This window comes from Curcuma longa, chromosome 1 (genome assembly GCF_044706935.1).
Source record: "Curcuma longa cultivar G26 ecotype Majalengka, Jawa Barat chromosome 1, ITB_CL_G26_1.1, whole genome shotgun sequence".
NCBI lineage: Eukaryota > Viridiplantae > Streptophyta > Magnoliopsida > Zingiberales > Zingiberaceae > Curcuma > Curcuma longa.
In genome coordinates, this window is record NC_133861.1 from 16,644,357 (window position 1) to 16,658,598 (window position 14,242).

Genomic DNA, 14,242 nt, shown 5'->3' on the forward strand with positions numbered 1-14,242 from the left:
ATATATATAATATAGGACAATCGAGGAGAGAAAAAATGATCTTACTTAATCAGATATTAATAGCAACCAATGAAATGAAACATTTGCTCTTACTTTTAATTATATCAATGCTCCCTCAAGGCATAGGCCTTAAGCCTAGCCCCAACCATTAATATTTAAAAAATTATTTTAATGAACAACATTATAAAAAAAATTTATTGAGATGTTGAACCTTATTAAAAAATTAAATTTTTTGCTAATGCATGTATAGGAATATTGTATAGTTAATGCAGCTTTTGTGTAGAATAAGAAAAAAAAAAGGGTCACTCTTTAAAAATTTCATTGTAAATTGAAATACTCAATATAAATAAATACAAATGTAGGAGAAAACAAGAAGATGCAACAGATATCGTTTATCTGATTGATTAGTAAAACATGAGTTAGTTCATAGAAGGCTTCGATTGTCAAGGAATAGAAATAGTACAAATAAAAATCGAAGATTGTTATTTCATTGCTGTCATTTAATTCATATGTATATGGTTATAATTATTTACACTCCTTCAGTAGAAATAAAATTTTCAAAATTAAAATGAATAAAGTCTAATATTTCAATAAAGATTAAATAATCTAGCAATTTTATCAATTGAAAAAAATTTATTAACAAAATTTGAATATAAAAATTTAATTAATAATTTTACATTTCAAAAAACTAGAAAATTAAATTTTATATAAAAATCTATTTTTAAATTAATAGCTAGAAAACTAAATTTTATATCAAAATATATTTTATATAAAGGGGTGAAAAGGATGAGAAAAAAAAATTATATTTAAAAAAATTATATTAAAAGTCTAAAAAAAAGTTAGTCAAGGGCCTCATAAAACTTTGAGACGGCCCTGGTTAAGACAACCGTGGTAAAAAAATCCTCCCACCTAAGGAATTACTCATTACTCAGCACATGATGTAATGGACCTTTAAACATGTATATATGGTCTGCATCAATGGACCTTTCAAGATGGTGTGGGGCTGGCCAGTGCCAACTTAATAATTATATATGGTATGCATCAATGGACCTTTAAACATACTTGTACAACCTATCAGAATTGAGGTATAAATGTTTCCCTCACGGACAAATTAAAAAAGAATCCTTTCGGCTTGCAATATTAATGTTTTTTTTTTCTCTCCTTGTTCAATGTATCACATGGTAATAAAATGTTGCGATGTTAATATTTTTTTTGAAAAATTGGAAAATTTCTATCCTTGATCAATGAGTATGAGATTTATCGTAATAAAATGCTTTACTCATTGACAAAAAAAAATTAATTCATTTTCATACTTAGAGTTAGATATTTTATGTTAATTTCATTCCCATCTTCATAATTAGCAATAAATTAATTAAATTTCATTCCCATCTTCATAATTAGCAATAAATTAATTAAATTTCATTCCCATCTTCATAATTCTAAAAGATTTTAGCTGCACCTCAAGGCTACTTCAACGTACGACCCCACGAGGCCCCCACCACAAGGCCCCACGTACCCCTGGATCTAGAAAAGACACCAATTTAATATAATTATAAAATAAACATCGGCCTGAATCATCGTCTTTTCCTAGGCGTAGTAGCTCTGTTATATATTCCCATTACCTCTCTACCAAGATGCTCCTCGCCACGCTTTTGTTCTTCTCTTCCAACATACTTGCCTATAACTTCTTCGATCGAACTAGTCTTACGTACAAGTTCACAAACACAATGGAGGCTTGTCTTATTGGTTATGCAGCTGGGATTAGATTCTCTTGCCTCGGGCCGAGGAGAGGAGTAGCCTGCAGAGGGAGAGCAAGCCGGAGGTTGATGATGATATCTGCGACTGCGGCACCGCAAACGCCGGCCATGATGGCACCGGAGAAGGCCATGTACACTGCTTTGAAGATGACGGACGACGACACGAGGCCGCTGCAGCTGGCGCACATAAAGGAAGAAGAAAAGAAGGATACGTACAAAGACAACTGGTTCGACCTCCTCGCGATCCATTACTTGACAAGAGCCATCCAAGCGACCACAGGTTAGCAATTATATATGCTCCTATTAACTCCATGCATCATAGGAAAGAACGATCTTATTGTCGTCTTTATTGTGGTGTAACTAATTTAAGATAGTTGATGAAAACAATGGCTTGCTTGTATATATGCATATAAAAGAAAATAAAAAATAGAAAAGAACATGCTTAATTTCAGCAAGCAGAAAATAACCTTGGAGAAGGATCGATGATTTGACTCACAGGGATGAACAGCAAGAAGGAAGGGTATGAGGGGCTGGTTGAGGCAGCAGTCATGATATCCAAGAAATTTGAAACAAAAGCACAGCAGAATCTAGTGATCCAAGCTCTGCAGAAGGCGTTCCCAATAGCCATACTGACAGTGGTAAGTGAGCTTACCTGTTTCCAACATTCTTTGTCATTGGTTTTTGTCTGAGGAGAACAATTTTTTTATATAAAAAAATGTAGATTAATAGTATGAGATCCAGTTAAATATTCAATCAGTTTTAAAGGGAACAACTATGATTGATTTATCATCATAGACATTTTTTCATTTCATTATTTTATTTATAAATTATTTTAAATTTATTTTTCCCCATAATTTGCTTCTTCTTCTTTTTTGATATTTTGTATAAATAAAGTTGATTATTATACAATCATGCTGATGCTGAATATATTCTAGTATATTAACAACTTGTGATACACGGAAATGAAATGCTAAAATAGAGAGCTTTGACAGAGATGATGATTGATGACGCACTGATCAGTAAATAGCTACAAAGCCAAAATGGGGAAAAAATAAAATACTTAAGATAAAATAATTAATTTGTATTATTAATTTAAGTTCTTGTTATTTCACTATTGAGTCTTCACCCACCTCAGGAAAAATGAATAAAATGATATGTATATATATATATCCCTTAAACATAAAACAATAATCGTTCTCTCACTTTAATTCTAAGTAAACAAGATAATAAGAATATATATAAAATAATATAATTCAATTGTTCTTTTCTCTTCACTTAATTATTTTATCTTCTTTCTGTTTTCTCCCGTCCAAAAACACATGCCAGTTAAGAATTTGGAGCTTCTGATATGCCAGGAATATTTTAAATATAGATCTTGACACTTCAACGAGTGGAGTGGGTTCTCAGAATCACAAATTTGAAGATTTGAAGAGATTAATAATAATAACAGGTGAATAAAAACCAGAAAGAGATCGATAGATATGGTGTTTCCTGGAAATAGATAAATCTATATATTATTTCTGTATTTACCTGGTTGTTCATGGAAATTTTGTCCTCTTTGTCTCTTGGGATGGCAGATAAAGACTTTATTGCCACCGTCCACATTTTCAAGAGAATACTTTGCAGCTTTCACTACATTATTCTTCCCATGGTTAATTGGCCCCTGTGAGGTATATACATGAATTCTCAAATCATTCTTTTATCTATGGTTCTGTGGTAACTTTGAATTCCAAAAACTAAAATAAGAGTGATTCTTGTCTGAGCAAGGTCAAGGAATCACAAGTCAACGGGAAAACAGAGAAAAATGTGGTATACATCCCTAAGTGCAGGTACTCTTCTATCACTTAATGATCAGTCTTAGACGAACAAGATAAAAACAAACAAACCTATATTTTTGAAACATGTTTTATACTGTTATTCATAAAGCCTGTGTTGCAGAAAAGATGAATACTGTGTGAATAAAGCAGTATGTCACACCTGTTCACTATCCCTTGTAGGTTTCTTGAGAGCACCAACTGCGTAGGGCTGTGCACAAACTTATGCAAGATCCCAAGTCAAAGCTTCATCCAGGATTCTCTCGGGATGCCAGTCTATATGAATCCAAGTATATTTTTTGTAAACTCATTTCTATCAGAACATCATACATGCTTGAGTTACTGCACCTGCATGCAAAATTTGCCTCTTTTCTATGATAAAATCTAGACAATATTGTTTAGTTTCAATCAGTTAAATTCACGGCCGTCCGGTGAACTTCTTACACAGAAGCCTCATTTGCAGTAGATGCACCAACCACCGAGCTTACTGATTAGAGACCACTTATCCCAGATTTTTTTTACGTCTATTTCAAAAAAGAAGAAAGTTGGGAGGAATTAGAAACTTGTGTTTGCCATAGACGGACAAGTAGACCAAAACAGCCCACTGTAGATGCACCAATTTCTTCTAAAAAGAAGAAAAGAGAGGAGGAAAAAGAAGGAACCAGGGCCACAGAGCAACCACTTTGGGAACAAGACCAAGGAACTAAGATCCACAAAGTAATATAAAGTGCCTCGCGTCGAGAAGCTCACATACCTGGAGTTCCCTTTGCAATGAGTGAAGTTGGATTCCATCAGCTATACATGCGTGCTATTCGTCCACTCAAACTTAGCATCTTTGAAGAAACATCATGTTCCATCACTTCCTCCCAAATGGCTGCTCCAATGACGCCCATTTCCAAATGAAGTGAACATACCAGTAACGTCAAATCTCGGTCCCAGTGACAAGCACTGCATTGGTCAAATTGAGCTTTGTGCTCTTACAGATGCGCACAAGAAATTGTCAACAAGTCAGTATCCATATTAAATGTCTTCGATGGTCAACCATGAAAAATGACCAATGTTTACAGTTCACAAAAGATTCAAATGGATCAAAAGTAAAATGATTGAATTATAGCATCTATGGCCTATTGATGAACGCTTTACTATTGTCGTAGAAAAGAACAATAGTTTGTAATTTTTCTAGTTTCTACAATCTGTTAACTTGTAGATGCTTATCTGCTAGTAATGGTCCATATCATATTGTTATGATGCTTGATTTCAGAATTTGAAGACATGAGTTGTGAGATGATCTTCGGTCAGCAACCACCAATTGACGACCCCTCACTGAAGCAACCATGCTATCACAAAACCTGTAATGATCTTAATCAATGAATGTAAACAAGAACAGAACCTTCCTTCTTTTAATTTATTCCTAGCTATTTATTGTATCGTTATTTTTTTCAGGCAGAGCAAAGCAGGCGCATGGAGTGAACTGCTCCTAATGGATGATGACGGCGCAAAGAATCCAAGGGCTCAAATCATCATACCAGAGGGATTTCAAAGCTTTTGAGGCCTCAAATCCATCCAAATATGCAGTTCAGTTGGTTCTTCCATTGCAGTGAATTCTCCCTGTCAAGTGAACAGTAGTAGTATAGCCGATATGATCTGTTGTTCTATTTACCAATTATGTGGTGAAAAATGAAATGTGTTGGCTTGGGGTTTTCTTTCTATAATTTCTAAAGTGAGGTTATGTTCATTTTTAGCTTCTGAAGAACCTCAACATGGAATCTAATGATTCAACCACAAGCATTGTTATGAAGTATCCATGATTCTTTGACTCCCTCGACAAATTAAATGACATGACAGGATATAATGGGTAAATCATGTCAAACATCTATATTGATTATCCAAATCTCTAACAAGAGTATTGACACTGCCGACAGTACCAGATGATTTTTCAGAGTAGCTGACTTATTTAACCAGATGATTCTAAGTGGAAGCATAATGGAATGTTGGCCGAGGCCTAGGTCTGCTTGAAATAAATGAGCAAGTAGTAGCGACCTGAGATGACTTACATGCTCCACTAAAATTCTGAGGAATTCAACACACGAATCATTATGATCAACGGGGTGGGTTAAAAACCAAGTGCTCTATCACTGGTACCACTTGGAATCAACAGCTACAACAGAAAAAAATTTAGAGACAAAGCTTGACTTCTACAAAAGGAAGAATTTTACAGGCAAAATTGACTGCCACAACAAGAACAATTTTACAACAAAACTTGACTGCTACAACAAGAACAATTTTACAGACAAAGCTTGTTTGGAACCATCAAATTTTGTAGAACTAGAATTGTATTAAAAATGTTATATCAGACTATGAGAAATAGTATTTCAATTCTGATTATATCACGAAATTAAATTGAAGATTTGGAATTACAATATTTCCTACAAGCTTTACATGCACCTTGCAGTTTCTACATAATAACGTACCTGGTGCCTTTAGAGCAATAGAACCGTATCGACAGAAAAAATCTCGTCAGCTCAAATCAAAGGAATAATAAGAAAACCCTGTTAAAGTTCTCCAAGTTCAGTAGTACCCCACCAAACCTTTTTTTTCCAGTCTAAACCCAAATTCACCTGATACAAATCCTTCATTTGGGGTCAGTACATGACTGAAGCCGGATTCAAATTTCAACTTCTTATTCAGAACGATACAATTGAAGCTGAATCGACATGGGACTTTAATTCCAAACATTTGGTGAAATTGATAAACTAGATGATGAAGCAAACAAGTTATCATGACCATTACAACATGGAGGAACAGGTTATATGAATCTTAACTTCAAATTGTCACTCTGTCTCATCGTCAACTGCCCTACTCTCCACTGGCTTACGTGTTTCTGATCAAAGTCTTAGTTCAAGTAACTGCAGAGAGGTGTTTCATACAACTGTTCTCTTTTGTCATGCTTGACTTAGGACACAGGCACAGCAGAGGATGGCATGGCCTTTGCTATCTCTGCTCCATGAGCAAACGTCAGTGGCTTCTGCTACCTCGTTGGGCCTCCATTACTAGCCCATTCAATTCTGAGCGACGACCTACAACGTTTTACTTAAAAGGCCAGCTTGCGGCGAGGGTTAAAGCGCCGGGAATCGCTGGCAGCAGCGCTAGCGAGGTGGCGAATCGTTTCGCCGACGAGATCCCTAAAGATCAGCCGCTCAATCTGGAGGGCAGCGTTGGATATCTCGGAAGCAGGCGTGGCGCATCCATCGGCGATGCATTTCTGCAGAGCCCCGCACGCAGCGTTTTCGCCGGCGTCGGACGGGCGGAGGGAATCGGGGAGGACGTCATCACGCACGTCAGCACCGGGACTACCCATGCAGTTCCCATAACCGGTACGTACCGCTGCAGCGCACTGCTCCTCCAACTCGTACGTCGCCGATTGATCTGCGCACCATATCGCATCAATCTTATGAAATACTCAACAAAATCTGCAGTATTTAATCTTTCTGTTTTTCTTTCCGAGAAAATGGTGGTAATCGGCGGCGTGATCCATGAATTGTTGGATAATGCAAATTTACATACGATTCCTTTTCGTGATTTTTTTTTTCAATATTTACCTTTAAAATCGATGCATCGCTTGGTAAGAGGCAAAGGCAAGGAATCAAGCACGGATATGGGGCTCGGCCGCTGGTCCGATCCGTAAACCTGGCCCGCCTTCGCAGAAGCCTTCTCGCGACGCAATTCCGGTTTGACTCGACTCGGTCTCTGCATTGACTTTTTTAAATAATAATTTTAATTTAAAAATAATGAGAATTTGAATAAATTATTGTAGTTTTCGTGTGAAAGTGATACCTCCATGCCGAACGGAGAACAGGAGCCACTGCTACTTCCATGGATGGTGATCGCGGTATCGTCCTCCGCCGGTTTGAGAATCCTATTTTTGTTACATGCAACCGCCTTGTGCATGCAGTTCGTTGGAGACCCAGCGGCCGGCGGATCCGGCACTGCCCTCTTCGGGTTAGACTTCGTGGAACCAACAGCGGAGATTGTTCGCTGGGGATGCGAAGCTGCGCTCGACGGTCGCCGGTTCACAGGCGACCTCGGTGGCGCTCGGATCAACATGTCGCTTCGCCGATTAACACTTCGTTGCCCCACGGTGCCATCGCGCCGGCCGGTACCAGTGTTTTGGCTGCTTCTTGGCGGCGGAGCGAGCGAGAACTCTCGCGGGGCTTTGGGGACCTTCTTGATATTAACGATTGGGGAGTCGCATTCGAGCTGATCTTCGAAGTCGGGCGGCAGGTTGCGGCGGCAGTTCGTGCGGTGGTTCGCCGGATTGGAGTGGAGGAGCCCCTGGAGCTGGAGCGCTTCCAGGATTTGCTTCAGAGTCTCCAAGTCCTTCGCTGGCTCGTTGATCCCTCGCATCTTCAGCTTCCTCTCGATTTCGCCGTAAAGCTCCCCCGACCGCTTCGTCTCCCGGAAGAAATCCTCATAAAGAAATCTATTCAAGTGGAGCGGCACGATTTGTGTATTTCTCGTCGGGTCGATCTTCTTCGCCCCAGTGAAGGTGGACGGATCTTGATCCACGGCTTTGAAGAAACCGTCGGCCGAAATTGGATCATCTTCAGGTGTTATAAACGAACTCGGGTATATCGACCTGTATCGCGATGGATCTCTCCGAACCCCCGACTCAGACGCCGATCGACGGAGTTTGCAATGGCCGTGCTCTGCGCTATCTGCGCTCGGCAAGGCGTTGATCCCCATTAGCCGCGCGACGACGCTCGGCGACCGCCGTTGCTCCTCCACCTCCGTGTAGACGCCGGATTGACTTCCAGATGCGACCGGGATGACCGTCCGGATCTCCCGCAGGCGGCGGTGCTCGCTCCTCGCGTCGAACAGTGCGCGGCTATCGAGGGAGAGCCTTGGAGAGTCCCGGAACCTCCAGGTGAGCCTTCCCCCCTCCTTGAACCCGAAGACTGGGATGTAACGTTGCGGTGGTGTTTCTGCGGTCGGGAGGCTCCCCGTGGAAGGAGGACAGGGTTCCGGCGACGAAGGGATCGGATGGCTCTCCTTCAACGATAAAACCGAAGAAGAGTAATAAGAACCCTCTGGTTCCTGCAACAGCAACGTCGATACAGGAAGCTTAAAGTTTCAGTCCAACCATGACAACCAAAACAAGCTTCACGAAACGACATAAATGCGCGCATCCTTGTTTACTCACCGAGGTCGACGGAAGGCGATCGTTGGGGCAGTGGCGCCTCCCGGCTAGCACGCCGTGTCGGTCGAACAGCTGGCGGAGCCCGGCCATGCATCCAATGTGCGGCTCGAGACTCTGCTCCTCACTACATCCACGGCCAGCAACTCCGTACGTCATCCCCCTCTTCGCTCTCTCCGTCGATGCTCCGCCGCTAGCTAGCTAGCTCTTCACAGGTCAGATCTCAAACTCCTAACTCGCCTTAATTCTCCGTTGCTTTTTCTTCACGCACACAACCACGAGAGCCTTGTGTACAGGCGCAGCGTTCATCACGGCTCCCGCTAAGGGGCTTTTAAAGTTGAGGTGGCCGCGCAATGACCGTATTGCCTCGGCGCCCCCCGTAACACTATTTCCCCTCGTTTAGCAGAGTTTGACAGGAGTCAAAGCTGGCTCAGTTTTGGAACGAGCTAGTGTGCTTGGGCTTTCACTTTTTCCCTAGGCACATCCATGTAAAGAAAACATAGCACATGTGTCGAACACAATTGCTTCTTAGTCCCATGCAATGACTACGAGAGGACGTCGCGGGTGATCATTTTTGATAGGCTCAAGTGCCAAGAGCCCTGCGTTCATATGAATGACAATTCCTGCTTCATACCGTGGACATTAAAGCATCACTCTCTTTTCCTTTCCTTCCTGTTAGCTGTCACTTCAGTACAGGCATTCATATGCATCTCATGCAAGAAAGATTTCCGAGAGATGGCATGGGTTTTGTTATATGTCCTCTCGGTCGAACCTACTCACATGCATTCCTGCAGACCCGAGTAGCATGGGGAATGGTTTGCCACGAGAATAATAGAATGGATGCTGTGGGATACTGGGCCTCCAGTGGCTCCCATGAGCAGTCGGCAGTCAGAGAGATACGATGACACAGACACTCGGTGCACTCATCCGTACCTTCCTCCCATGTTCTATCACTCTCACCCACCTTGCCCTTGAGATTCTGATCATCTTCTCGCCACTTTTCGCTGCATCATAAAGTTTACTATTTGATCTGCTCATTAGTCAATACAGCTCTTTTCTATCAATAACTTGAAATTGTTTAAAGATCAAACTAAACTCTCAGAATTACAGCGTTTCTATAATTAAATGGCAACTTACATCTTAGATCTCCCTCCCAGCGACTGGGCCTTAGTGACTCAACTGGTTTGATATGCAGACAAAGCTACGGAGAAAGTCCAAGAGACGGGTAACTTTTAGCCTGCATAAACTGCCATTGGTGGATCTGAACACGAACACCTTGGAGCTCTAGTCAATTGAAATACCACTTCTCTGTTTCAAAACACTGCTCTTAGAAGATGCACGATACCATTGCATTATCAGTTAACAAGGAGGGAATCTTTTGAGAATGGCATAGAAGGAAACACTTGCATATGCCTGCAATTGAAGTGAGGGCCCGGCCAGTCAATGTGCCCCTCACCCTGCAATCTGTGCTACGGATACAGCGAACCTCTTTCGAGTATTGGGAAGAACAATGAGAGTAGTGGGTACGGGAACATGAGGTGCAAAAGGTTCCAGGATCACATCGTCTGAATATGGCAGGAGGTCTCATCACTTCCCCACTGCTTGGGAGAGTGAAAGCAGTGAGTAAATTAATGTTGGTTCTCCCCACATGAGTGCCTAAAAATCACATGGAATCTGGGATTCCTGGAGAAACGGCTGGAAGAGAACAAAACTTACACTAGCAAACAGTCAAAATATGAGAAGAGATTGATGCTACATAGTGCTCCTCTTAACGAACTAATTAACTTTAGTTATTCTGAGGTTTGAATGTCTAATTGGCAGGGAAAAGATATGTTATTTTGACCATGCTCTGTTTACTTGGAGACCGTGCGTGTTGAAATGAATGCTGTGTTATGCAAGTAATGTCTCTTATTCACCTTTGGTTAGTAACACACTGCATGTCACACATAATTTCAGTTCGTTGTCTATTCTTGCAAGATCTTATCAGGTAAACTATATTTTTTACTTGTGCCCAATGTGTAGGGTCGCAGGAAATGGTGCATCAGGTGCGTGAGACAAGGAGGTGTATGCTTAACTTCGAGGGTTACCTCCTGCAGGAAAACTGTAAGGCTACTGCTAGCACTAGCAGTGTGTCTACTCATTCAGTTTGTGCACCCAACTCAAAACGAACAGGTACGTTAATCACTTCTTGATTGGCCTTGCGTCGCCTCGAATGCGGACAAACGTTATGCGCCAAAATTAAGGACATCAAGTCAAATCAGTCAAACTGAAAATCTTTTGATTCATATGGTGGCAGTAATGATGACAACAACAGGCAGACACTGCTCGCAACAGTCGACACTGTGGCAGTGGCCACAAGGGAGAGAGCAGCCAGTTTTGCTCAGGTTAGTACATGATCTTATGAGTAAATTAGGTAAATATTGTTTTGATCTGGATTGGTTCTGCCTCCTTTGAGCAGATTCTCTCTTATAAAAGCACGAGAAATTCTACCATATTACGGAAAAACTTGACTGGACCAATTCTTTTGTCAGCTGATATCAGAAAGCTTTTTTCTGCTTTGCTTTTGTCAGCCTGTGACCTTTGAATAGGATTTACTACTCTGGACCGAGCATTATTAGCAGTCAGGAATCTGACGGCTCTGTTTACTGTGAATAGACATTAAAGAGCTTCAATTGCTAAGCCTCCTGAGTTTCATAAGCTATACCATGATAGGGATAATGGTCCTAAAAGCCTCGAAACTTTGAGGACGTAAACAGTGCATAGGCATTGTCTAGGCACTGTGTTCTCCATGACTCATTTTCGGTTAGGATTTACCAAAGCATTGTTGTGGACATAGCAGCGATTCCTTTTCAATATATAAATACAGCAGTGAATATAGAGGACTGTTGATGAACAGAAACAGTAGAAGCCAACGGAATGGAGAACCGGGTTCAGTGTGCTGCAATGGTGCGTGTCGTCGAAAACTTTCGTGGATCTATCGTTCTCGACATCTATGCTTGAAATCTGAAAAACTACACGACTTAATAGATATTGTTCTCAGCGTTCACGGATTAACTCATTTTTCAGTCACAAAATCCCGAACGATGTCCGCCGCCGCCGCCCCTCTCTCACGCACATCAGCACATTTTACATTTTCTCTTCTAAATCCTTGACGCTTTCTCCTAGATCTTGCTGCCTCAATTCGTCCTCTTGCTCAAGACTCGTCCTCATGAAACCTCGCTTCCGGAATTGTCCTCCACCGACCTTCCGAATCCTGTTCCGTCGCTCTATCAGCCTCTCTCCTTCTTGCCGGCGTGGGCCCATCACCGCCTTCGTCAGCACCTCCACGAGAAAGCTGCAGCAGCCTGACGAGCTGTCTACCGTCTGTCTCTTCCAGGAGAAGACCTCCTCGGCCGTCTACACCACGATCCTCGCCGTGAAGTTACTCGATCAAAACCTTCCCGCCATTTTGTTAGGATTCCACGAGATAATTTGGATATATGGTAGCTGATAAAAATCGATGCTTTTGATTTAGGCAACATGCTTTTACGTTGGACGTGCTAGCTGGAAGGGTGCAGAGCTCCGGTTCCGGGTTCATCTGGGACAAAGATGGCCACATCGCGACCCACTACCATGTCATCCATGGCGCCTCCGAAGTTCGACCTGATGTTGGCGATAAGAGCAGCTTAGTCCATCGTGCCTCTTCATGCTACTAGTTATTTCAAACTACTCCCTGTATTTCTGTGTGTTCAGCTCGACCTTTTCCGGCAAAGCTTTTCTTTTGAGTATCTTGTCTAATATATCGTCCATAACGTGAAGTGATTCATTCCTCGCCTAAGCAAAGCTTCGTTCTGCGTAGACTATGGCTGTTAACGGATTAACGACAGAAGCTTGGTAGACATATACAAAGATAAATACTCCCCTCGTAGGGCATTCTGATCTGGTGTTGGATTCTCCATTCCAGTTTTTACTGGTGTCGGATTCTCTGGTGATGCTACTTACTGTGTTTCATTATTCATAAGGTTAATTTCATGAAATTCGACCTCATTGCTAATCTAAAACACCAATGTAAACCAAGAGTGGGCAAACAGTTAGGTTGACCGGACCCGGCCCGACCCGAAACCAGGTCAACGGGCTGGTTACCCGTTGACTCGGTTACACGGGCCTGGACCGAACCGGCCCGTCTTCGTCCTCGAGCTCGTACGCTGCAACAGCCTCCCACCGCGGCCTTTCCTCCTCGCGCTCACCTTCAGCGTCAACGTCGACTCCGCCGCCACCCCCATCGGCAACCCCCAGAACCCTTGTCATCGCCTCCCTCAGCGGCATCACCTTCGGTAGGTTCTTGCTCGGCCTCCTCCCCGCCGTGCTCCTCGGCGTCCTCGTCAACGCCACTATCCTCCTATTCTCCTTCTTCAAGCAACTGTCCATCGACAATAACGACGTTGAGGCCAACATTAACCGGAGTCCGTCGTCGGAGATCCGACCGACGAGGAGAACGTCATCTCCCATGCACCGCTTCTCCCCGCTACCATGTCCCACGTCACCTTCGTGGATTCCGAAGACTGGATCATCAGCAAACTCGCGTCGCTTTCTCGCGACGGCGAAGAGGAGGGCAGCATCAAGCCCATTTTTTTTGTTATTTATTTATTTTATAAATTTATAATTATAAATAATAACAATAATCATTTTGAATCATCACTTAAATTTTGAATCGAATCGTAATCAACAATTCCTAATCATGAATGATAATCATCATGAATTGTTAAAATTAAGGATCGACATTTAGGGTTAGAAATGAATAAATTATTTATAAATAAGTTAGGTACTGAATCAATAGGAGTTTATTTGTATCAATGTAATAGTATAAATTATATTGAATGAATAAATTTAAACAAATTTTCCAGAACACTTTACAAATTTAAATTTTTGTTATGATTTTATTTTATTTTTATGTTTTTTAGTTAGATATTTAAAAAATATCTCGATTTTCTATCATTTTTATTAAATTAAAAGAACAATAATTTATGTAATTTAGCTCATTAGAAAATATTCATTTACAATAATATTCCCCACGTCGAGAAACTGCATCAAGGAGTCTAAACATAAAATAATTTTATAAAAAATATTAAAAAAAAACACTTTTGAGGTTGGAATCCACTGACAAAGGAAAGTGTTCATCTCAAACTGTCGATGAGTAGCAAAACGACGTTTCGCTTATTCCTCCAAACTCGCGTGGAAATAAATAACTCTACGATCTGACATTTGACTTTAAGTGGAAAATTTGTTAAAAAGGGAAAAAGATGGCTGACTTTAAGATAAAACACAGGGTGATCGTGGGCTGCGTGACACGACGTAACTACGTAGATGGCGGATCTAACGATAAATAGCTGATGACGTCATGACAAAATGCTGAGGCAATTTTAACAACGACGATTTACTATAAGACACCTAAGAATCATTTCGAGACCATTATTAATTCAAGATTAATTATGTCAACC

The 14,242-nt window shown here is 41.3% G+C and overlaps 2 protein-coding genes across 2 annotated transcripts; one reads left to right on the plus strand and one right to left on the minus strand.

The window, feature by feature from the left end:
* Nucleotides 1-1,727: 1,727 nt before the first annotated feature.
* LOC141834064 (beta-carotene isomerase D27, chloroplastic-like) lies at nt 1,728-5,052 on the plus strand. Its single transcript, XM_074721536.1, has 7 exons — nt 1,728-2,037; nt 2,256-2,395; nt 3,335-3,427; nt 3,525-3,586; nt 3,755-3,861; nt 4,833-4,922; nt 5,015-5,052. The coding sequence occupies exons 1-7, from the start codon at nt 1,728-1,730 to the stop codon at nt 5,050-5,052; spliced, it is 840 nt and encodes a 279-aa protein (XP_074577637.1).
* A 1,610-nt stretch (nt 5,053-6,662) lies between these two features.
* On the minus strand, nt 6,663-8,924 carry LOC141814442 (uncharacterized). The gene is made up of 4 exons (XM_074702405.1): nt 8,772-8,924; nt 7,406-8,665; nt 7,171-7,327; nt 6,663-6,997 (listed from the first exon to the last, which is right to left on the minus strand). Exons 1-4 carry the CDS (start codon nt 8,922-8,924, stop codon nt 6,663-6,665), a joined length of 1,905 nt encoding a protein of 634 aa, XP_074558506.1.
* Between the last annotated feature and the right edge of the window lie 5,318 nt (nt 8,925-14,242).

Coding starts and splice junctions, on each gene's coding strand:
- LOC141834064 (XM_074721536.1), top strand. CDS start 1,728: ATGGAGGCTTGTCTTATTGGTTATGCAGCTGGGATTAGATTCTCTTGC. Junction 2,038..2,255: donor AGCCATCCAAGCGACCACAG/GTTAGCAATTAT, acceptor TTTGACTCACAG/GGATGAACAGCAAGAAGGAA. Junction 4,923..5,014: donor ACCATGCTATCACAAAACCT/GTAATGATCTTA, acceptor TATTTTTTTCAG/GCAGAGCAAAGCAGGCGCAT.
- LOC141814442 (XM_074702405.1), bottom strand. CDS start 8,924: ATGACGTACGGAGTTGCTGGCCGTGGATGTAGTGAGGAGCAGAGTCTC. Junction 7,328..7,405: donor GTTCTCCGTTCGGCATGGAG/GTATCACTTTCA, acceptor TATTTAAAAAAG/TCAATGCAGAGACCGAGTCG. Junction 6,998..7,170: donor GCGATGCATCGATTTTAAAG/GTAAATATTGAA, acceptor TATGGTGCGCAG/ATCAATCGGCGACGTACGAG.